Below are 23,212 nucleotides of genomic sequence, written 5' to 3'. Positions count from 1 at the left end.
CTGTGTCCAACTGTTACGCACAAAACAGGTGCCCGCTAATTCCTACTCGGAAGTGTTAAGACTGAGCTAACTAGGTCATGGGGATCTCCAGACACATTCATGTGATGTCACTGCATGAGACATCCGGGATGCATGTAATGGCGGCAAGGTAGGTGAAAGTTATAGTCTGTCCAACAAAATTACAACCATGTTACACGCATTACACACCAATGACTCCTGTAATTTCAATTCATAAATATTTGATGAATAAAGTTCTTTTTTATTTCTCAGGTTAAATAACAACCTTACAAGGTACATTTTAGTGTGTTATCATTACTCTGGCTCCAATAGTTTTCCCTGGGTAAAATCTATATGAAATTTTGTTAAAATAGTTGGAGTCAATTTATGCATTTTAATTTTTTTTTCTGCATGATATTTGAAATTATTTTCTTTCTCTATTAAAAAGAGTTCCTAAATTATTATTTTCCTACGAGAAATCATGACAATGACTATTTTTGTAAATCTTTTGGCTCAAAAATTAGTGTCCAGGTTATATGTGTGACACCAGATTTTCCCGGTTTTCAATGTGGTGTCCTGCACAGCACAGTGGGAGAGTCATCTCCCCCTTATGATGTATATACCAGGGTACTATAACTATTAATTATAACCTATACTTAAAGCTCTCCATGCAGTTTTAAATTTTGAGTGGCATGTCACAAAGTAGTAACCCCTTATCACTGAAAGAGCCTAATCAGGAATACAAGTAGCTACAAAAAAAATCACTTTTTAATATTTGGATATGAATAAGATATAAAAGCCACCAAGCCAGAAACAGAACAAGTGGAACTTGTTCCTTACAAGAACGGGGATGTCTCCACTCTAGGCATGTAATGATTCACACAATTCATGATTCTATTCAATTCACAATACTGGGTTCATGATTCGATTTTCCCACAATATTTTTGAAAAAAAATTAAATGAAAAAAATGTTGTTACCGGGGTGGCACAGTGGTGTAATGTTGCTTCACAGCAAGAAGGCTCTGGGTTTGAGCCCAGCGCCTGACGAGGGCCTTTCTGTGTGAAGTTTGCATGTCAAGTCAAGTTTATTTGTATAGCGCTTTTATCAATAAACATTGTCGCAAAGCAGCTTTACAGAATAAACATGTTCTCCCCGTGTCCGCGTGGGTTTCCTCCGGGTGCTCCGGTTTCCCCCACAGTCCAAAGACATGCAGGTTAGGCTGATTGGTGGCTCTAAATTGACCGTAGGTGTGAATGTGAGTGTGAATGGCTGTTTGTCTCTATGGTGGGGTTTACATTAGACCGTATCAGCGGATCATCAGATTAACGTTTTTAAAACGATTAGCGTGCACACAGCAACGCCAATACACGATTCGCGTGCACACAGCAACGCCAATACACGGATACGCTCAGCTCCGCAGGCATCCTGCGCTCCAAATCACTCCACCCTGAACAGCGAGTGCCCTCTGGAGGGTGCGCACTCCGGCCCTGCGCAGCTCACAGAGCGCGCGAGTGAAGTGCACGAGCAGTGATTTGGGACTGAGCTGCTGTGTGTGTGATCCCAGTGCATATCGGGCATGCGAGTCACTTACCACTTGCAAGTGGAAGGATGGCAAGCCTAAAGACAATCATAACTACACAATGGGCAGTATTTGCATCAGTATTTGCAGTATTTTCATACTTTTATACTCTTTAATGAAAGGTGATACAAGGCGGAAGTCCGCGCTGTTTTTCAGTAGTCGCGTCACATGACCAACGCCAGCGAATCAGGAAGGTGGATGTCACAGTGACGTTGTCCAATGACGACGCCAGCTAGAGCTCAGCACAGCGTATCCGCGTATTCTCAATGTTTACACAGCACCGGACCAGACACGATCTGGATTGAATGCGTGGACCCTGGCGGATTCCCGTTTCCCGGCGTTTCCAGGCGTTTTAATGTAAACGGACAGTGCATCCACGAAGAAAACGAGACAGATACGGTCTAATGTAAACTTGGCCTATGTGTCAGCCCTGTGATGACCTGGCAACCTATCTAGGGTGTACCCCGCCTCTCGGTCAGGTGGGACAGGCTCCAGCTTGCCTGCGACCCTGCACAGGATAAGCGGTTATGGATAATGGATGGATAGATGGATGGATGGATGGATGGATGGATGGATGGATGGATGGATGGATGGATTTTGTTATCAAAAAAATGCAACATTTATTTTCCTATTATTTATTAACTTAAATATTCCCTTAATTAAATTTTTAAAAAACTTGTTTCATTTTCTTAATAACCAACAAGAATTATCTACCACTTCTATAAAGGTTGGAGTAAAAGAATAGCCTATTAACTAAAATATTCCTTTTATTATAAATGAAAAAATGTTAATAACAAATAGGCCTTTTCTTAATGAAAGTTTTATGAACATTTGTACCTGCATTTGCTTTTCTTTTCTTTAGCTTTCAGCAGTCTGTAAAAAGGAAGCTCCAATTTCTTGTTAAATCTATTTGTACAGTCAGTTGCACAACAGCTCTTTCCCATTTTCGATCTGTTTTGTGTGTGTGTGTGTGTGTGTGTGTGTGTGTGTGTGTGTGTGTGTGTGTGTGTGTGTGTGTGTGTGTGCGCATGTTTTCAAAGCATTAGAACTGTTATTTCCACCTTGGGTGAAGGCATGTATATTCCCGCTACTGTGCGGTATTACACAACACAATTACAGCTAAGAAAATATAAGAGCTTACGCAGCCTGATAATCGTGATTCATTTTTTATTTCACTGATTCAAATGCGATTTATTGTTGTGTAATATCATTAGATGCCTACTCCACTCCCAACAAGTCTAGTCCTTTCAGGCATTTGACCTTGCTGAGGTCTTGAACCTGTTTGGATCAACTCCAAAATCTAATCAGCTCATCTGCTGGTTACAATGACAATTCCATATAAGTCTCGCAAAGATTTAATCACCCATTCTTGAGATACCGCACTAACAAAAGACACAAAGAAATTCAAACAACTCTAAACCATAATGCCTCCACCACTGTGTGGCAAAAGCATAAAAACCAACAATCAAAATAAGCCACCGGGTTTGTTGAATCACCTGACAGCCCTGCCTTAAATTATAGGCAATTTTGTCATATTTACTGCAAACAATTTGGTTCATTTGACTGTAATTTGAGGAAAGTGAAAAAGCTAACAGTGCGAACAGACCATGGCTTTGGAATCAGTAGCCTATGTGGTCTTGGAGGCTGAAATGTTACAGTCAGCTGTGATCTAACAGAACAGGAATGATGCAGAGTAGAATGCAGTAGCTTCTCAAACACAGTGTTCAACATCATGGACAAAGAGGAGCTTGTGTGTGCATGGCCCAGCTGGGCATGGGCAATGCCAGGACACTGCAACGTGTCAGCACTCTACATGTGTGGAGAATCCTGCAGCATCCTGCATAATGCACAGCGCGTACACACGGAAGAAACAACAGTACAACAATCGCACGTACTGACAGTATCTTCATTTGTGACGACTGCACAAAACTGATCAAACACGTGCAGTCAAAAACTCTCCTCAAAACAGCACTTTAGCAAAAGCAAACCAAAACAAATTGTCATTAAATATTTACAATCTTCTTTTTTGTTGTTATTACACAGTTAAAAGAAGCGTCAATGACAGACTAAGGCCTTGTCTTCTTTCAATGCACTCAAGTATATGGGCTCTATCCAAACCCATCTGGCTCCATAATAAATGCGCATAATTCAGCATGCTGCAATCTGGCCCTTTGTATTCTTGCTTAATGAAATATATAGGCGTACTCGTGTATATATCCCATAAACAATGGGGGAAGAGTTTCACCTGGCAGACTAGAAGTTTAATTCATATCATCAAGTAACACATGGACATCGTACACCAGTACAAAGCTGTCAGTGTGACCAGAAATGTAAAGAATAAAAACGGACTGTGTGTAATCTCCAGCAGTATAGATCACTGTTTGTTTATTTAGTAGCCAGTTTGTGGAGCAAATAACAAATGTATACTAATGTCTTTCAAAAATATAGCCTATATTTGAACAAACAGATATGGTACTTTTATAACTGAAAAAAAAATTTGTGAAAAGGGATTTCTTTCTGAAGCAGAGGTCACTCAATCAGAACTAGACTCAGTTTGTGAGAACTGACATCAAGAGCGTTTGCTGTTATTCTGTAAATAATCAGAGGCACTGAAGAGGAGTTTAATGGCAGTGCAAGTGATAAATAACAATATTGTTTTCAAAAGCATGAACAATCCCACTAAGCACAAAGCATCACATGGATGAATAAACAGAGGTGGACAAAGTACCCAACGTCATTACTTAAGTCATAGTACAGATCCCACTGGTCAAATATTACTCTGATACAAGTGAAAGTTGTCCAGTCAAATTTTTACTTAAGTTAAAGTACTGAAGTACTTGCTTTTAAAAATACTTAAGTATTAAAAGTACATTTTCTGTCAACGCATTGTTGTATTATTGCCACAACACTTACAATACCTAATGCCGTTACCAAAGACAGAAATGTGAATTCACAAAATGAATGCATGCTGTGCCATCATGGTGGTTTAACGTTAAGCTAGCTAGTCAGTGAAACTCCACCTGACATGCTAGCAAACTCTTTTCAAACTCGAAATCATATTGGGTAGCTAACGCTACTAGAAACGAAAGATTTCTACATTCTGTTTATTTGGCAAGTTATGCTAAAACATTTATGAAAGAACTTCAGATAAGTTAACGTTATTCATGTTAACATAACTCCATTTTTACATGCTAACTAACAGTGTCCAAGTTAACCAGCTATGTGTTAATGTTAGCCGTGGACAAGGCGATGGCAACTTGGTGGGCAAATCCATAGAAAGTCATTTGACTAACCAGACTGCACAGCTATTGCAACATTATCGCTAGCTCTAAAAGCACAGACAACTTCGCTGCAAGCTTTCTCTTGGAATAAAACATCTATATACCTCAATATGCTTCTGCACATTGGACGGCGAGTTTTTGTCGGCCGTGATGTGGTTCGTTTTTGGCAAACAAAGCACACATTTAAAACGAAACGAACCTTTAATCCTTTCAGAAAACTGAAACATGGGTTCTAGGTAAAGCCATGGGCGTGTGCATTCCCTAGAAGAACCGCCTCCTTCTATTCTGCCATCAACTGATCGTGTTTAAATAATGCTGCTGAGAAATAAGTGAACTTGATTTTATCTAGTCTATGAATGTGACGTTACCCTAGTGATTAGAAAGAAAGAAAGAAAGAAAGAAAGAAAGAAAGAAAGAAAGAAAGAAAGAAAGAAAGAAAGAAAGAAAGACTTTATTCATAACACACTTGTGAAATTCCTCTCTGCATTTAACCCATCTGAAGCCGTGAACACACACACATGAGCAATGAGCACACACACATATCCAGAGCAGTGGGCAGCCATGCTAACAGCCCAAGGCTGTCCCATATTAACCTAACCGCATGTCTTTGGAGGAAACCGGAGCACCCGGAGGAAACCCGCGCAGGCACAGGGAGAACATGCAAACTCCACACAGAAAGGCCCCCACTGGCCGCTGGGCTCGAACCCAGAACCTTCTTGCCCAGAGCAGTGGGCAGCCATGCTAACAGCCCAAGGCTGTCCCATATTAACCTAACTGCATGTCTTTGAAGGAAACCCACGAAGATACAGGGAGAACATGTAAACTCCATACAGAAAGGCCCCCGCCGGCCGCTGGGCTCGAACCCAGAACCTTCTTGCTGTGAGGCGACCGTGCTAACCCACTTACACCACTGTGCCGCCCACATTACTGATAGCCTGTCTCAGTGTCACCTGAGAAAAAAACCAATCACGTTTTCGAAAAGAAAAGAAAAACACATCTACTTTCAAAGCTGCTTCATAGTAACAAGGACCTTGATCGAAATGTAGTGGAGTAAAAAGTACGATATTTGTCTTTTAAATGTAGTGAAGTTAAAATCATAAGTTTCAAAAAAAAAAACCTCTAGTAAAGTAGAGATACTCAGAAAGTGTACTTAAGTACAGAACTCAATAAATAAATGTACTTCATTACTGTCCACCTCTATGAGTAAATGAATGAACAATGCATGGCGGGTCATAATATTCCAGACTTTTAAAACGTAAGTTATGTGAAGGAAAAAAAAAAACAAATGCACACTTCTTTTTTTTTTGACAATTTCATGTGTAAGTTTTATGAAGTGGTGAATCTTTGTCAGAGAAACAAAGCAGTTTATTTGGCGCTCAGGAGTTCCTGGCTGTGCCTCCTACTGTCCATCAGCCTCCGTCCTCAACACTCCTCCTTTGTTAATTGTGCTTCACCGCTATTCATAATAACTTTCGCAGTTTCAGCACCAAAGTCTCCCTGACTGCAGTCCCCATCCTGAGCTCATACTGTGCCCCAAAATCCAACTCACCTCGACACGAAACGCAGCGCAGCCTTTCAGGAACTCCTTTATGTTATTCAGACACTCGCTGTCGGTTTTGGGCTCCTGAAAAACCTGGAGAAAGAAGGATAGAGTCAGGAGAGTGAGTGAGTGAGTGAGTGAGTGAGTCAGGAGTGCGACTTTCTCCTTCTTCAGCTGTCCAAAAGCACTCCGGACAGTCTATCCCTCAGGAGTGTCCCGGAGCGCACTGACTCCGGCGCGTCCAGCACCAACCTCAAATAAATACCCACGCGAGGAAGTGAGGACGAAAACCGGAAATGACGCAACAGCGTGGAGTCAAGAAGACGCATCCATTGCTCATCAGGCGGGCAAAATAAAGCGATTTCTCTCAACGATCCAGCCTGGTTTTCTGGTAAACGTGTTTCCGCCACCATAATAATCATATAATTAAGATTTAACAATCTTATAATAATAACTCATGACTTGCTATTTCATAATTACGACTCAGTATCTCATTTTATTTATTATTCTGAGAATAATTACTTACTATCTCATGAGATAATAAGTCACAATGAAAAAAGTTCTCATTATTATGAAACAGTAAGTCATTATTTTTTTATTGGTTTATTTGATAGGGACATTACATCTTAATGAACATTAGTATAAATTAGGGTGACCAGATTTCCCTAGTCTGAAACCGGGACACTTTTGCGCGCGACCATGCTCGTGCACACACACCTTTTTTTTTTTACGTAAACGTGACACTCAGAGAGGTGCTCTTATCATTTTGTTGAATCTCACATTTATCAACATCTCACATGAAATAAAACAAACAGGCATTTTGTTATCTAGTAGCATAGTGGTATGCAGATCAGTTAATTTATGGTCAGACAACAGATTTTGTAATGGCTGAGAATAGGCCAGGCTATGTCCATAGGCCAAATTTAAACTGATTTATTTCACCTGTTTGTGAGAACACCAAGAAGAATGCAGATGCACATGTAGGCTATTGCTCTAAAATTGTATGCACTATAGCATGAAGTAGATATGTGACCTCAACATAGCCTAGGTCAGAATCAACCTTTCTAACCATTCCCCACAACTGAATGAATAAAGCAAGAAGATGTGTACAAAAGTGAACACTTTAATGGAAGCTGCAACAAGCTGTTCAACACAGCAATATGGCCAAACTGTCAGAATGGTATGTTAAACAGAAACAAAAAAAGAGACAAATGATTTGAGAATATACACTCAAACAAAACAGCAATAAAGGAGGAGAGGGGCGACAGCCCGAGGAAAGCCCCTACAGGAGCGCACAGCATTTGCAACATAGGCTACCCAACTCAGTACAAGAACAAAACACTTACAGTGTGTGCAGTAGGCTTCGTGCGCATTGTTCTGCACCTCTCGGAGGAAGGGGTAGGTGCCCTGTAAATCTTTGGAAAAGGTACATTTTCTTTTCGGCATAATTGCTGCGGCGTTATTGCTGTTAGCTGCTAGACAAAGAACATTCGCACCAGTTAATGTTTATTTTATTGTTGCATGGCAACACATTCTGTTGTCTGGAATAATGTGGCTAAATAAACACCCATGCCACAGGGCCAGGGGGCAGTAACCAGGAAGGTTTGCGATTCCTGTCAATTCATCAAAATAGTAAATGCAGACATTTCTCCACTAATGATTCCCACGCTGCTCAGTCGCAAACGTCGCGAGTGGCGAAAACCGGGACATATCCGTGTCCCGACAGACTTTTGTCGGGACTCGGGACACACAACCCCAAATCAGGACTGTCCCGGTAAAACCGGGATGTCTGGTCACCCTAGTATAAATAGATAATGTAAAGACGCCAGAGTTAGCATAACTGCTAATTTTCATCCGTTGTCCCTAGGCAGGTGACAAAAAATAGCTTATCTACAGACACATTACAACTAAACATTTACTAAAAACAAGACCAAAAAATAACAATACCACATAAAACAAAATAGGACAAAGACAACAATTAAAAACATAATAATAATAAGAGATAAAATATTGGTTTAATGTCTTAACAGAAATTGAAAAGACACTAGGATTAAAACTGGGGATGGACCCATTGTCTTTTATATTAGGCCTGCCTGCTAGAGGTGTAAGGTTAACAAATCAAAGACTGTTCTGTATTCTTATATTTGCAGCGAGGAAGAACATTTTGTTGCAGCGGATTAGTGATAAAGAACCAAACGTTAAGGGCTGGCATAAAGTGCTGTTTGATATAGTGCCTTTGGAATACTTGACTTGTATATCACATTCAAAATCAAACCAATTTTATAAAGTTTGGGAACCTTATTTGAATTACTTGGACCCCAATGTAGCTTCCATTCTGTTACAGGGATTCCCTGGAAGGTCATAATAAGGGGACGCACTGCTGTACACCTATTTTTCTTTTCCTTCATTTACTTATTTATGTACTTTCTTTTTACATCCTTTATTAATGTGGATGCTGTATGTGTGTAACTGAGCCATGGTGTGTTGTTGTGTTGAAGCTGTGTTTTTGGTTTGCTTTCTTGTGCTGTTGGAGAAAGGAAAATTAATAAACACATTTTAATAATAAGAGATGAGATGCGTTCTTATTACTATGATACTATATGACTTATTTTGAAGTGCCAGAAATGGGCTTTTATACAGTTTAGGCATTATGCTGAGATATGTTTATTTTCTGATTTCATACAGAAAGAAATTTATTATTCTGAGAGTAATTACTTACTATCTCATGAGATATTAAGTCACAATGAAAAAGTTCTCATTATTTTGAAACAGTAAGTCATTATTATAACATAATAATAATAAGAGATGAGATACGTTCTTATTACTATGATACTATATGACTTATTTTGTAGTGCCAGAAATGGGCTTTTATACGGTTTAGGTATTATGCTGAGACATGTTTATTTTCTGATTTCATACAGAAAGACTAAAATTACACGGCGAGCGAGCCTCCAGAGAAAATGTGTAATAAAAGACAAAATGGTTTGATGGTGATGGAAAATCAATCAATCAATCAATCAATCAATCAATCAATCAATCAATCAGATTTTTCAAATGAGGTTAGCATGAACATGAAGTTTGTAATGTTTTTTGTAATGTTTATCTATCTAAAAACAATCTCTGATGGTAATATCTTGGCAAGATTCCATCTATAGCATTAATTAATGTAACCTACATGTTGTACTTTTTTGCCACATATAACACTTAACACTCTTAGCTAATAACTAAAACTATAAATATGTCTTAGCTCCTGTCCTAAAAAGCATCCTTTCACCCTTTGAGATCTAACAGGCACAAGTTAGTGACAATTGAAGCTGTGGGATTTCCCATTTCCGGTTTCAAAAGGTGCTCATAAGCGCCCTCTATGGGCACTTACTGCTTCCTCAGTCGCAGCTCATCAGCAGTCTCTGACCCTTTGTGATTATTTGCAAGAAACAGTCTCGGTGACCTGGTTTATTGACAGCAAGACAATCCAGATGCAACAATGTTAAAGCCAATTATTTTAAAAATGTGGGCCACCAATCTTACCAATGAATTTTGTTCTCCCTTAGACAGAGGTACAATCCCACAGTTCAAAAGACAAGGTCATACTCATCATGCTTTTTTGTTCAGAAGACGAACAATAGTGTCCATCAATGCCAAATATTCGATTGGGTTGAACTGGTTTCTAAAGCTCTTCCCTTTCCATATCGTAAGGTTATCAGATGTAATTCATGCCAACCCCAGGACTGGTTCACATTGGTGGGTTTGCTGGATGACTGAACTTGTTTCCATGTGAGGTTCTGTGATGTCTCAATGTGTTGGCCCGCTCTGACAATGTTTTGACAGTCAGTTAACAGCATTATGACAACATATGGTTAGCCACACTGAGGGCAACACATCCACTGGAGCTGTACAAAAGCCCAGATGAGCGGTGTCTGCTTTTAATAGGAAACCCAAAGGTACATATTGAAGGTAGACATGCAAGATGTCAGTCAATATCACACATATTCACTGCATAAAACACACCTGTGGACTGGATCAGAAAATAAGCCATATCTGGTCCAATATCAATCCAGCATTTCAGGTAAATACCAGCATGATTACGACACTTATTTTGGATCAGTGTATCCTTAATTTGCCATCCGAACAGTTTAAGCAGGTGTTTATTGAGTGAATTACTGATTGATTTTAGTTAAAATTTCATTTCACTTGAATGAATGTAACAGGAATCATTTGACTCTTAAATGGTTCTCGGATTTAAGAATGTATTTTATCATTATTTTTCATTATACCTGGCAAAAGAGCCCTAGCTTAATTTTAAAAAAATTTATTTATTTATTTATTTATTTATTTATTTATTTATTTATTTTTGGGTTTGGGTGATTTTTTGTTTTGTTTTTGTTTTGCATGCGTAGCTCTACACATCTGCTGAAAAAGTTAATGCTGGCTAAAACAGAAAGGTGTCAGCATTAACTGTTTTCAGCAGTTTGTGCTACAGTAGCTCTTTTGTGGGATTGGACCATATGGGCTTGCCTTTGTGCCCCATGCGAATCAATAAGCCTTTAACATCAATGACCCTGTTGCCGGTTCACTGGTTGTCCTTCCTTGGACCACTTTTGATAGGTACTAACCACTGCATATCAGGAACACCCCACAAGATGTGCCATTTTGGAGATGCTCAGACCCAGTCATCTAGCCATCACAATTTGGCCCTTGTCAAAGTCGCTCAGATCCTTATGCTTGCCCATTTTTCCTGCTTCCAATACATCAACTTCGAGAACTGACTTGCTGCCTAATGCATCCCACCCCTTGACAGGTGCCATTGTAATGAGATTATATATATATATATATATATATATATATATATATATATATATATATATATATATATATATATATATGAAGAGTCAATCTAAATACCATAAAGTATTCTTTGATTGCCCACAGAGAATCCCTAAAGGTTTTATACATAGAACAACTGTTTCCTTTCCAGAATGGGCTCCATTTAGAACCCTTATAGAAAGCTAACAACCTTTACCCAAACACACGAGAAGGGTTCTTTTTCTTCCCCCCTAAAAACATAGATAATTTGCCGCCCCAAAAAGGTGGCCCAATTTACCTGCCTTCAACCTATATCCTCTAGCCCATCGCAGTCATCATCCTGTCCTTGTGCAGGGCTTTGTCTAAACATTCGTGTAGAGGACAACCATGGGCTATATGAAACATGAACAAGGTGTCAGCTCACTGTAATGTACATATAAACCACCTGCAAAATAGTTGAAATATCAGAAGAGTTTTTAATAGTCCATCTGTAACATTTACATTTACCTTTGCAGCATTTAACCTGAAAATTGGTGTTGATAGTATTAAACGTTTTAATAGCCATATATAGGCTAGTTTTATTTTGCAGTCCATTCTCTAAATGTAGAATAATAGTTATTGAATATCAGCAGACGTGGCCTAGATAGGGAGCCTCCATCTTTTCAGAATAAAATGTGATCATATAGCTTAGGTTTCTGTCTTTTATGTTTTACAGATGACCTATACAGCAAAGCCAATGCATGCAGGCCCTATCACAAGAGTATAAGGGTAAACACGCACGCAGGCCTGCACAATACCGTTTGAAACCAGTTTGCGCTGCTTCAACACGTCCGCAGCATTCAGACTCATCTGGTGCTATTCGGGTGAATGAAACGAAGGTGCTGCGTTCATTACCAGATAAAGGGTCTAAGAAAATAATCACGTGAGGGGACGTGGGCTGCGCTTTCGTGCTGGAGAAAAGGGGCACAATGCAGATTGTAGGCTATAGACTGCTCATTATGGGGCGATTATCACGGCACTTACTTGTTCGGTGGTACCGGGGCGCAGGCGCTCGATCAGCCGACAGAGCACGACTCCGTCCTTCAGCGCGCGCTGCAGAAACGCCGCCGGGTCCGACACGCTCTTCTTCGGCGACTCCATCACACCCAGGGTTATGAGCCATGTAACCGTCTGCTCCGCCGGATTCATGGTCAAACGCCACGAATAGCCTACCCTTGTCGCCAGGCGTTAGTAGGTATTAAGGACAAATAATTAAAGGAGTGGTTATCAGCCGGCCGTTGAATTAAGCGCCACCATTTTCCGTGCAGCCGCCCGTGTGAATGTGGCGCATCGCGCAGCAGGCAGTGCGTCCGTCTGAGCTCTCTACAGCTTCTCGACAAATCATGAACGACGTGGCTGTCAAAACGCCTTCAGCAGGCAAACGCACTAACCTCCACCTGCTTCGTCTGCTTCTTCACCTTCTGGCAAATGACATCACTGACAGCCGCGTGTGTGTGTGTGTGTGTGTGTGTGTGAGCACCTATGCCTTCCCAAGCGATTGTGCGTGTTCACTAGGTCGGTTTTGCATTATTTTACATAGGCATGACAAAGATATCCCACTTCAGGCAAAGTTTGCTCTAAGAATAGTGAATCCCAGTAAGGGTCTGAGGAATTTTTTTTAATGGATTAGGCTATTATCTATAATAGACAATAATGGCTTCTAATGCGCACTGTGGTGCTATCAAAATACCAACATCGCTCCTCCTACAAGAAAATACTCTGTAGGCTCCATTTCTTTCTTTCTTATCGTTATTTCTTCAGGTGGCCTCAGGGAGGCGCTATCTAACTTACAATATTTCAAAGAGACAGTGCATGCAGGCATACAGTACAGTCCATATCAGATTCTTTTAAGATTAAAGCTGAACAAATGCGATAAGAGATTATTTGAACTTTTAGACCGATAGTTTTTGTTACTTCAGCCCTGCGATGATCTGGCGACTTGTCCAGGGTGTACCCTGCCTCTTGCTCATAGTCAGCTGGGATAGGATCCAGCTTGTCTGCGACCCTGTACAGGATAAGTGGCTATAGATAATGGATGGATGGACCTATAGTTTTTGTTACTTCAGCCCTGCGATGATCGGGCGACTTGTCCAGGGTGTACCCTGCCTCTCGCTCATAGTCAGCTGGGATAGGATCCAGTTTGCCTGCGACCCTGTACAGGATAAGTGGCTATCGATAATGGATGGATGGACCTATAGTTTTTGTTACTTCAGCCCTGCAATGACCTGGCGACTTGTCCAGGGTGTACCCTGCCTCTCGCTCATAGTCAGCTGGGATAGGATCCAGCTTGCCTGCGACCCTGTAGAACAGGATAAGCAGCTACAGATAATGGATGGATGGATGGTTTTTGTTACTAAACACAAACGCTAACTCATATGGTCCTGGGCACAAACGCTAGCTCATATGGTCCAATCCCACAGAAGAGCTACTATAGCACAAACTGCTGAAAACAGTTAATGCTGACACCTTTCTGCTTTAGTCAGCATCAACTTTTTCAGCAGTTTGTACAATTTTGGAGATGCTCAGACCCAGTCATCTAGCCATCACAATTTGGCCTTGTCAAAGTCGCTCAGATCTTTACGCTTGCCCATTTTTCCTGCTTCCAACACATCAACTTCAAGAACTGACTGTTCTCTTGGTGCCTATATCCCGCCACTTGACAGGTGCCATAATCAATGTTATTCACGTCACTTGTCAGTGGTCATAATGTTATGGCTGATTGGTGTATATTTCTGCAAAGAATGTGTTTGGAGGGTGGGGGTGTTCATATGTAAGACACTGAAAGGTTTGTTGAGCGCATTGTTATTGATTTTTTTCACTTCTTTAGAGATGATTTTCTGTATTGATTAATGACGATGCAGTATGCATTCATCACACTCCTGCCCCCTCATGGGTTTTTGTTATTAAGTCTGCAAAAATTAAATACTCTAACATGTTTCTTTTTACATCTTTTTCCCCCATTTCTATGTGTGACTGATGTTGAGCCAATAGATTCGAGGGCTCTGCCCAAGCGTCCAACAGTGCCAGCACTGGGGCTCAAATCCCCAACCCGCTGGTCAACAACATAAAGCCTTGACCCACTGAGACACCACTGCCCCTAAATACAGTACTCTAACTTGTTGACATTGTGTAAATCAAAATGAATGGTTAGACTCATGAATTCACATTTTATTGTCGGAATATCCACACTATCTTTTCTATTTGTATTTCTAATTTAGCAGTCTCTCAGACCAAGATAATACCTGTAGGTGTAGTGTAGTCTATATATTCTGTACAGTCTTAGTTGCTAGAGATTCAAAATTAAAAGTCCCTTTTACTGGAATCCGTTTTAGTAGAAGAGGCCCACATGACACACTTTTCATGTGCATGCTCCATGGCATCACCTGACCAGATACCTGGAGGAATCTAAACTCCCAGCGGGTCACCATGGATACTGGTAGGGATTCTGGACTCTCTGGGGTGTTAGGGTAAGAGAACCTGCACTCCTGTGGTTGGGAGTGCAGAATAGCAAGTATTAACAGGCTTGCCATGGGAATACTCATAATCCCCAGGTCAATCAGCAGGAGTTGTAACCAAGGGAGCTCCTGCAAAGACTTCCTCCTGGTATATGCTCTTCATGGCCTTTTTCATATTCATTGTTTATCTTATCTTGGAACATTATATTTGCCTCCTATTTACGACCTACCTCTATATCTTTAATTTAGCTTTCGACTGTCGTATTATTCAGGTGAATGTAATATTAGCACACGTCAGTGATGAATGCTGGAATGTGCTTTGGTTATACATGAGAATCTACACCAATCAGCCATAACATTATGACCACTGACAGGTAAAGTGAATTACACTGATGATCTCATTACAATGACACCTGCCAAGTGGCAGGATATATGAGGCAGAAAGAGAACAGTCACTTCTTGAAGCTGATGTGTTGGAAGTAGGAAAAATGGGCAAGAGTAAGGATCTGAGCGACTTTGACAAGGGCCGAACTGTGATGGCTAGATGATTGGGTCTGACCATCTCCAAAATGGCACATCTTGTGGGATGTTCCCGGTATGCAGTGGTTAGAACCTACCAAAAGTGGTCCAAAAAAGGACAACTGGTGAACTGGCAACAGGGGCATGGGTGTTCTAAGGCTCAGTGGTTCACCTGGGCACAAACGCTAGCTCATATGGTCCAATCCCATAGAAGAGCTACTATAGCAGAAACTGCTGAAAACAGTTAATGCTGACACCTTTCTGTTTTAGTCAGCATCAGCTTTTTCAGCAGTTTGTATAATTTTGGAGATGCTCAGACCCAGTCATCTAGCCATCACAATTTGGCCTTCTCAAAGTCTCTCAGATCCTTACGCTTGCCCATTTTTCCTGCTTCCAACACATCAACTTCAAGAACTGACTCTTCACTTGGTGCCTAATACTGTATATCCCACCCCTTGACAGGTGCCATAATCACTGTTATTCACGTCACCTGTTATGGTCATAATGTTATGGCTGATTGGTGTATATTTCTGCAAAGAATGTGTTTGGGGGGTGGGTGTGTTCATATGTAAGACACTGAAAGGTTTGTTGAGCGCATTGCTATTGATTTTTATCACTTCTTTAGAGATGATTTTCTATATCGATTAATGAGGAAGGGCGGCACGGTGGTGTAGTGGTTAGCGCTGTCGCCTCACAGCCAGAAGGTCCGGGTTCAAGCCCCGTGGCCGGCGAGGGCCTTTCTGTGCGGAGTTTGCATGTTCTCCCCATGTCCGCGTGGGTTTCCTCCGGGTGCTCCGGTTTCCCCCACAGTCCAAAGACATGCAGGTTAGGTTAACTGGTGACTCTAAATTGAATGTGAGTGTGAATGGTTGTCTGTGTCTATGTGTCAGCCCTGTGATGACCTGGCGACTTGTCCAGGGTGTACCCCGCCTTTCTCCCGTAGTCAGCTGGGATAGGCTCCAGCTTGCCTGCGACCCTGTAGAACAGGATAAAGCGGCTACAGATAATGAGATGAGATTAATGACGATGCAGTATGCATGCATCACACTCCTGCCCCCTCATGTGTAGGAGATATAATAATGCCATAACTCAAGATATCATGTTCAGATGTGTCATCATGGAAACAAACCGTCAGGCATCATTGAACACAAATGCATTGTTAAGACATGATCTGCAATCTCGCTGGTATGGTTTTGTCACCCTGTGAATCCACTTTGCAATTCTCATATCTAAAGTTTTTAGGTACCTTTTCCATCGCTTTCTCTCACTGTTCTATCTTAAGCTCTCTCTTTCTCGCTCTTGCACTGTTGGTACTCTGGTATGTGCTCTCGCTTTCAGTCTTTCTTTTACCCAGTCCTCACACAAGCAGGTTCTTAGTTTCGGTGACTATTTTCCTGTCCAGGTGTGTCTCTCTTCTTTGCTCAGTAGGGTGAACAATGGCTCAGAGGTCATAAGTTGCACATGCTCTATCTGACTTGTGAAACCATGACAAAGAGGGGGGAGTGAAGACTAGAAACACATCTGCACAAATGGATTAAAGGTGGGCTGAAAAGTCACTTTATAACTACATGCTGAGGAAGAACTCTATCAGTCTATCTCTGACACATTATTGTGTTAAAAAAATAGAAATCCTCTGATTTAACTGGTGTGAGTGTTTTCAGAATGGGTGGTATGGTTTGACTAGCTGGAATATTGCTTGATTTTTGTTATTTAGATGTCACTATTTGAAAGCCATCATGGTAGTACCGTATGTGAAACTCTATAAACAGCATGGCCCAGGCCCCACATAATGGAATTATGATCATCAAAGCTAGCAACACATCCTGAGTGAACAACCAACCACTGAGAAAAATCTAAGCGGATACATAGTGAAAGTCTAGCACAAAAGAGGTTTGGGGTCAGGCTTGTGGTCTTCTGTTTTCCTTATTTTGGAGACTTTAATAGCATCATGTCTGCTGACTTTATTGTGAACCTCACGGCAAAGTCTGATCCCATTTTGTCTCATTCCTCCTCAGCTTCCATGTGATTTAGTGAACAATCAATACACAGACGAGAGGCCATAGTAAATCTTATGACACATTGAAGTGCTCCATGTTTTATTCAACTTTCTTCTTCTGCTAGTTGCTAGTTTTTCCTCTTCATTTGAGTTACGTATGAAGTACTGATTCTAGACACAGCCCTGAAGAAAATAGTACTATGCCAGTTATTGAAGGGAATCTGGTGCCTCTCAGTGCATGGTATATTTGATTTATATCCCTCATCAAAAAATTTCAAACTAAAAGTGTTAAGATTGAATCTCGGCATAAACTCACTGGAGGCAGCCATGTTTGTTGTTTACGTCAGCGCAACCTTTGATATGCGCGTGTGCAATGTATCATGCTATTGCCTGTCTTGCTAGGCATGATCATGATACATAGATCTACATACACAGAAACACTCGTGGAGCCACAGCTGTGACTCGAGTTGGCCATATAGCTTGAAATTGTGGCGTCATTTCATGGTATATCCAGGATATACCATGACTGACTCACATCATTCCATTTTTTAAAAATTTTTGATGTCACAAGATACATTGCTTACTCAACAGTGGAAGTATCTGATGTCACGTGAGCCATCCTTGGCCAATGGGAATGTTTGGGTGAGGGATATTATACAGTGTTTCCTATTAGTTAGCTGTTTCAACTCCAGCTGACACACTAGGACTCTACTTTTTTCCTGCCAATATGGCCTCATATAGCCCTGTGATGACCTGGTGACTTGTCCAGGATGTACCCCGCCTTTCGCCCGTAGTCAGCTGGGATAGGCTCCAGTTTGCCTGTGACCCTGTAGAACAGGATAAAGTGGCTAGAGATAATGAGATGAGATGAGATGAGATGAGATGAGATGAGATGAGATATCAGCCACTACATCTCTATTACCCCCCCCCCCCCCCCCCCCACACACACACACACATACACACACTGATAATACGAGGCCACTACATAACAGTGGGCGGCACGGTGGTGTAGTGGTTAGCACTGTTGCTTCACAGCAAGAAGGTTCTGGGTTCGAACCCAGTGGCCAATGAGGGCCTTTCTGTGTGGAGTTTGCATGTTCTCCTCGTGTCTGCATGGGTTTCCTCCCACACTCCAAAGATATGCAGGTTAGGTTAATTGGTGGCTCTAAATTGACTGTGAGTGTGAATGGTTGTTGTGTGTGTCAGCCCTGTGATGAGCTGGCGACTTGTCCGGGGTGTACCCTGCCTCTCACCCATGGTCAGCTGGGATAGGCTTCAGCTTGCCCCGCCCCCGCGAACCTGCACAGGATAAGCGCTTACAGATAAAACAAACAAACTACATAACAGTATAAATCACATGCACCTGCTTCAAGTGAACATTTGTTGTTGCCAATCCCTCTACATATGTATTGCCACATGGACCATATGCAGGTTCAAGCTATTTTACTCTTCTGCAAGTGTGTAAAACAGCAAGGCATGGAAAACATTGATGTCTGTAAAGGAGGATATCCAGTTTTAAACCCACATCTAGAAATCTGTCTTGGGAACCTATTTAAATGTCTCTAACAGCAACTTAGGATAAGCGAATATGCTGGCACGTAAATTTTATATGTGTACCAATGATGTCAAAATATCTCTCTTTAGAACATACTGTACTCCACTGTATACAGCTCACCTTTGGTGTAGCTATAGCAAAGCAAAGATGAATAAGATCAAGGTGGCATATAATGATGCACTTAGAATCTTGCTTAAGACGCCTAGGTGGGAAAGTACAAGTGCTCTGTTTGTAACTGCAAATGTACCCACGTTCCAGGCTCTAATGAGAAACCTCATGTACAAATTTATGTGTAGGTTAACAGTATCAAGAAATGCCATCATAATGTGTTTGACTAGTATTAAGGAAAGTAATACCCAATACTGTTCTGACATTTGGAAATATTGGAAGAGCCAATTGTATGTATCTTATCTTCAATCTGATTTCTTTTTTAGTGTGTGTGTGTGTGTGTGTGTGTGTGTGTGTGTGTGTGTGTGTGTGTGTGTGTGTGTGTGTGCGCGCGTGTGTATATATGAACATATTATAATGTAGGTGTTTGTTTCTTGTGTGTACAATTTTGGACCCTGAGTCTTATTAAATAAAGTTTATTATTAGGAACCTTTAAGCACTCTTATTAAGCTTTGGGCTCTTTTATAAAAACAAAGTTCCTAGACGGCGGCACGGTGGTGTAGTGGTTAGCGCTGTCGCCTCACAGCAAGAAGGTCCTGGGTTCGAGCCCCGGGGCCGGCGAGGGCCTTTCTGTGTGGAGTTTGCATGTTCTCCCCGTGTCCGCGTGGGTTTCCTCCGGGTGATCCGGTTTCCCCCACAGTCCAAAGACATGCAGGTTAGGTGAACTGGTGACTCTAAATTGACCGTAGGTGTGAATGTGAGTGTGAATGGTTGTCTGTGTCTATGTGTCAGCCCTGTGATGACCTGGCGACTTGTCCAGGGTGTACCCCGCCTTTCGCCCATAGTCAGCTGGGATAGGCTCCAGCTTGCCTGCGACCCTGTAGAAGGATAAAGCGGCTAGAGATAATGAGATGAGATGAGAAGTTCCTAGACACATAGGTTCCACCACTGAGACAAGAATGCACTAAAATATCTTCCAGGACCGCTTGGCTTACTGCAAACTGTTAAAACACGCCTTCGTAGACTTTTCTTGCTTGCACCTTGGCTGTCCCTCTGGTTCACACTCAGACCCCTTACAGCTGTGACACAGCCGCTGCACAGGGACTCAGTGGAGTGTATCTGTGGCCCTGCCCACGTGCGCTCCCCGGGTTTAAAGTGTGTGTGTGTGCGCGCGTGCGTGACCCGCTAATTCTGTTTACTGCGGAGCGCAATAGCACCATGATGGATTACTGAAAGGACTGAAACAGAACCACTCTGATGTTTTGGGTTTTTTGTATTTTTTTTTGAAGGAGGGAAACTTGTAGGAATTTGTTGCATGCTTCAGTACTCATCATGCAAACGAGAAGTTTAAATGAATGGTTTTCTTCATTTTAAAAGGTATGTCGGCTTCTAGCCAGAAACTGTTTTGTTGTTCTCCTGGAAGAGGTTTAACATTTCATTAGGTTACTGCAGGATTTCAGTGAAGCCTTAAAAATACATTTCATCCAGAAGATAAGTTGTATAGACTATAGGTTGCTTCATTACAGAGTGCATCACTTCAGCAGCCTATATTATTGTTCCTCCGTGTTGTGTTGGCAGTACCGGTGCTGGGATTGCAGTGTTTACAGCAGTTTTGTCAGTTGAAACCGTTTTCCGGTTGAAGGTGCGCTCCGCGCATGCACTTTTTGGGTTTTCGGTTTTGCTCTGCGGCCGCGCGCTCAGAGATGATTAGGTGAAGTTTGAAATATTCAAATGTAAACATTCAAACCGAGACTTCCTCTGCTGTGTCAGTGCAGGGCTGCTGGTGCACTCTGTTTTCCGACTCTCTCTCTCTCTCTCTCTCTCTCTCTCTCTCTCTCTCTCTCTCTGTGTCCCAGCATGGCTCTCTGTGCCGAGTTTGGAGCTGCTGCAGGTTCTGCGCGTGAGGAACCGCTGGAACTGTAGTCTAAACGGGTAGCGTTTGCACACGCTGATGTCGGGAGCTGGATGTGCACACACACATCAGCACCTGTTTGGAGGAAGAAGAGTTGAAGAAGGTTGGAAAGGTGGTGCATCATATCAAGCGCCTGAGGGTTTTCTGACAGACAGAGCAGAGCGGATCTGTTTGGATGAGTAAGTGATCAAATCACAATCAGTGTGAAACGCAAAAATAGGCTATTTCTCTCTCTCTCTCTCTCTGTCTGTCTGTCTCACACTTACAGTCTCCTAGTCACAACAGCTGCAGATGATTCATTCTTTCAGACAGGAAAACATGCAGCAATGTGGATGAAGGGAGCTGTTAGGGTGTGTTAAGAGAGTGAAATGAGTGTGTTGGTGTGATGAGTTGAGATGAAGCAAGAGACTGTGAGATACTTAAAAGTGTTCTAGTTAATTTCCACATTAGCCCACATGGCTCATCATCAGTTATCGGTTCTCAATGAGTCAGTATGCGACTTTTAATCTACAAGGGCACCACATTGTGTGTGGGTGTGATGAAGAGTTGACAAGAGACTTGTTTTTATGTGCCACATTGTAAGTAGGCCTACACATTGTCTCAATAAAGAGACAACGTACTGGCTAGTTATTTGGTGTCTTATTGATAGACAAAGAGCCTAGAGCACTCGTGCTCTTGTTCATGCCCTCATAAATTAATCCATCCATCCATCCATGCATCCATCCTTCCATCCATTATCTATACCACTTATTAATCAGAGTTGTAGGGAATCCAGACCCATATCCCAGCTGCCTTTGGGTGAGGGGAGGGGGGCAGAACAACCATTCATACTCACATTCACACCTATGGGCAATTTAAACTGCTTTTACACAGGACTTGCATCCAGAACAAGTTGTTCCTGGAACAAATTGCCCTGGCACATCTGCCCATCTAAACACGATTTGTTCCAGAACAATTCGACACCGGTGTGCACAACTTGTTCCACTTTACACGGTGGCACAACTTTTTACAGAACATCTTGTTCCAGGCACAGTTTATTCCCATTTACCGTCTAAACACAATCACTGGCAAGTAGGAGGGCTTACGCGTGTGCAGTAGTGTTCATTTGGGTCATTTATCATCCGGGCAAGACCGCTACGTGGCAAATTCAATGGTCAGCTCTGCTCGAGTGTTTATCCTTGTCAAACTTCTCCGCCTTTAAATCATGGAGTCAAGCAATTCCCGAACCAATCGCAGTAATAACTGGACTAAAGAAGAAGTTCTTACCCTCATCCAGTTGTGGGGAGATACAGATAATTGTTTACTTTTTTCTATTTAAAATTTCTCTAAAAGAGATGACTCAGAGAGTCAATTTGTTCCCTGAATGACACATCATTCAGAGTGAATCAGTTTTCCAGACGTGAAAGTTGGATTTACTGCCAAATCACCGAGCATTTAAACAGAAACAAGCAGCGAGAGGAGAATAAAGCAAGTTAAAAACAAACTTCTAATCACTGATTTGCACATGCACACTTTTGTGTTTACCTGTCTAACCTCCAGTTTGCTACCAATAAAGAGTGAGCGTGTAAACACGAAGGAAAGTGGGCACAACTTGTTCCAGGTGCAACTTGTTCCCACTGCCCATGTAAAAGCAACTTTAGAGTAACCAGTTGACCTAATCTGCATGTCTTTGGACTGTGGGAGGAAACCAGAGAGCCTGGAGGAAACCCATGGTCGGCCGGTTGGTCGGCCAGCAAACATGGATTTGGGGTTTCTTTGGAAGATTTGGAAATATGTTTCACTTATCATCTTGCTCAAAGCTCTGTCTATGGCCAAGTCTGCCCCAGAATAGCCCCAAAGCACCACTTATCAACCTATCAAGTGCCTTTCAGGGACAGCCCCCTATCATTGCCAAACAAATTGATCTAATCTGACCACAAGACATGATGCCAGGTGTAGTTAACACTTGCTGAATTTCAGGCTGTGTTTTTTGCTATCAGGAAGGGTTTCTTTCTTCTACCACTTCCAAACCACTTGGTTCAAACATGGTGTTTAACAGTTGATTCTGAACTTCAACACCCACAAGAATAAACAAAATATTTTAAAGATCTTTGAGAACTTTGGGCTCCTTTTTCTTTCTTCAGTATGGATTGACAGTGTGCTCATGGATCCAATTCCTGGCAAATTTCCACACGTGAAACTTTGTTATGGCCCTACATGCTTATGTATTTCTTATAACTATTACAACAACCATTTGTTTATTTTGTGTTAAAAGTTATTTGGGTTTTTGCCATTCTAATGGATGACAAAGAGGTTTTAAATGTGTGCAACCTCAAAGTTTCCCTGAAATGATCTGTTCCCCAGCCAGAACAGGCTGCTTCTCCAGGTTCACCCGTTTATGACCTGCCAGTGCTATTTACCATGGTGTGCGTGCACACACACACACAC

At 41.8% G+C, this 23,212-nt stretch overlaps 2 protein-coding genes across 5 annotated transcripts in view; one reads left to right on the top strand and one right to left on the bottom strand.

The window, feature by feature from the left end:
• arhgef7a (Rho guanine nucleotide exchange factor (GEF) 7a) overlaps nt 1–12,786 on the bottom strand; it is a 62,092-nt gene extending 49,306 nt beyond the window's left edge. For all 3 annotated transcript variants that reach the window (XM_060929628.1, XM_060929629.1, XM_060929630.1), the window contains exons 1-2: nt 12,225–12,786; nt 6,408–6,491 (exon numbers count right to left, since the gene is read on the bottom strand). In XM_060929628.1, coding sequence (XP_060785611.1) covers nt 6,408–6,491; nt 12,225–12,389 — 249 coding nt within the window. In that variant the 5' untranslated portion in view covers nt 12,390–12,786. The remainder of the gene's footprint in view (nt 1–6,407; nt 6,492–12,224) is intronic.
• Nucleotides 12,787–20,079: 7,293 nt separating this feature from the next.
• Nucleotides 20,080–23,212, top strand: part of aff3 (AF4/FMR2 family, member 3) — a 32,667-nt gene continuing 29,534 nt past the window's right edge. The window contains exons 1-2 of one of the 2 annotated variants that reach the window (XM_060929626.1): nt 20,080–20,250; nt 20,730–20,964. The gene's annotated coding sequence lies outside the window, so the exon portion shown is untranslated. The remainder of the gene's footprint in view (nt 20,251–20,729; nt 20,965–23,212) is intronic. The other variant, XM_060929627.1, reaches the window with a different exon arrangement.

The sequence above is a fragment of the Neoarius graeffei genome, chromosome 9 (assembly GCF_027579695.1).
Source record: "Neoarius graeffei isolate fNeoGra1 chromosome 9, fNeoGra1.pri, whole genome shotgun sequence".
Taxonomy (NCBI): Eukaryota; Metazoa; Chordata; class Actinopteri; order Siluriformes; family Ariidae; genus Neoarius; species Neoarius graeffei.
The sequence above is the reverse complement of the archived record's forward strand: the minus strand, read 5'-3'. Positions and strand labels throughout refer to the sequence as shown.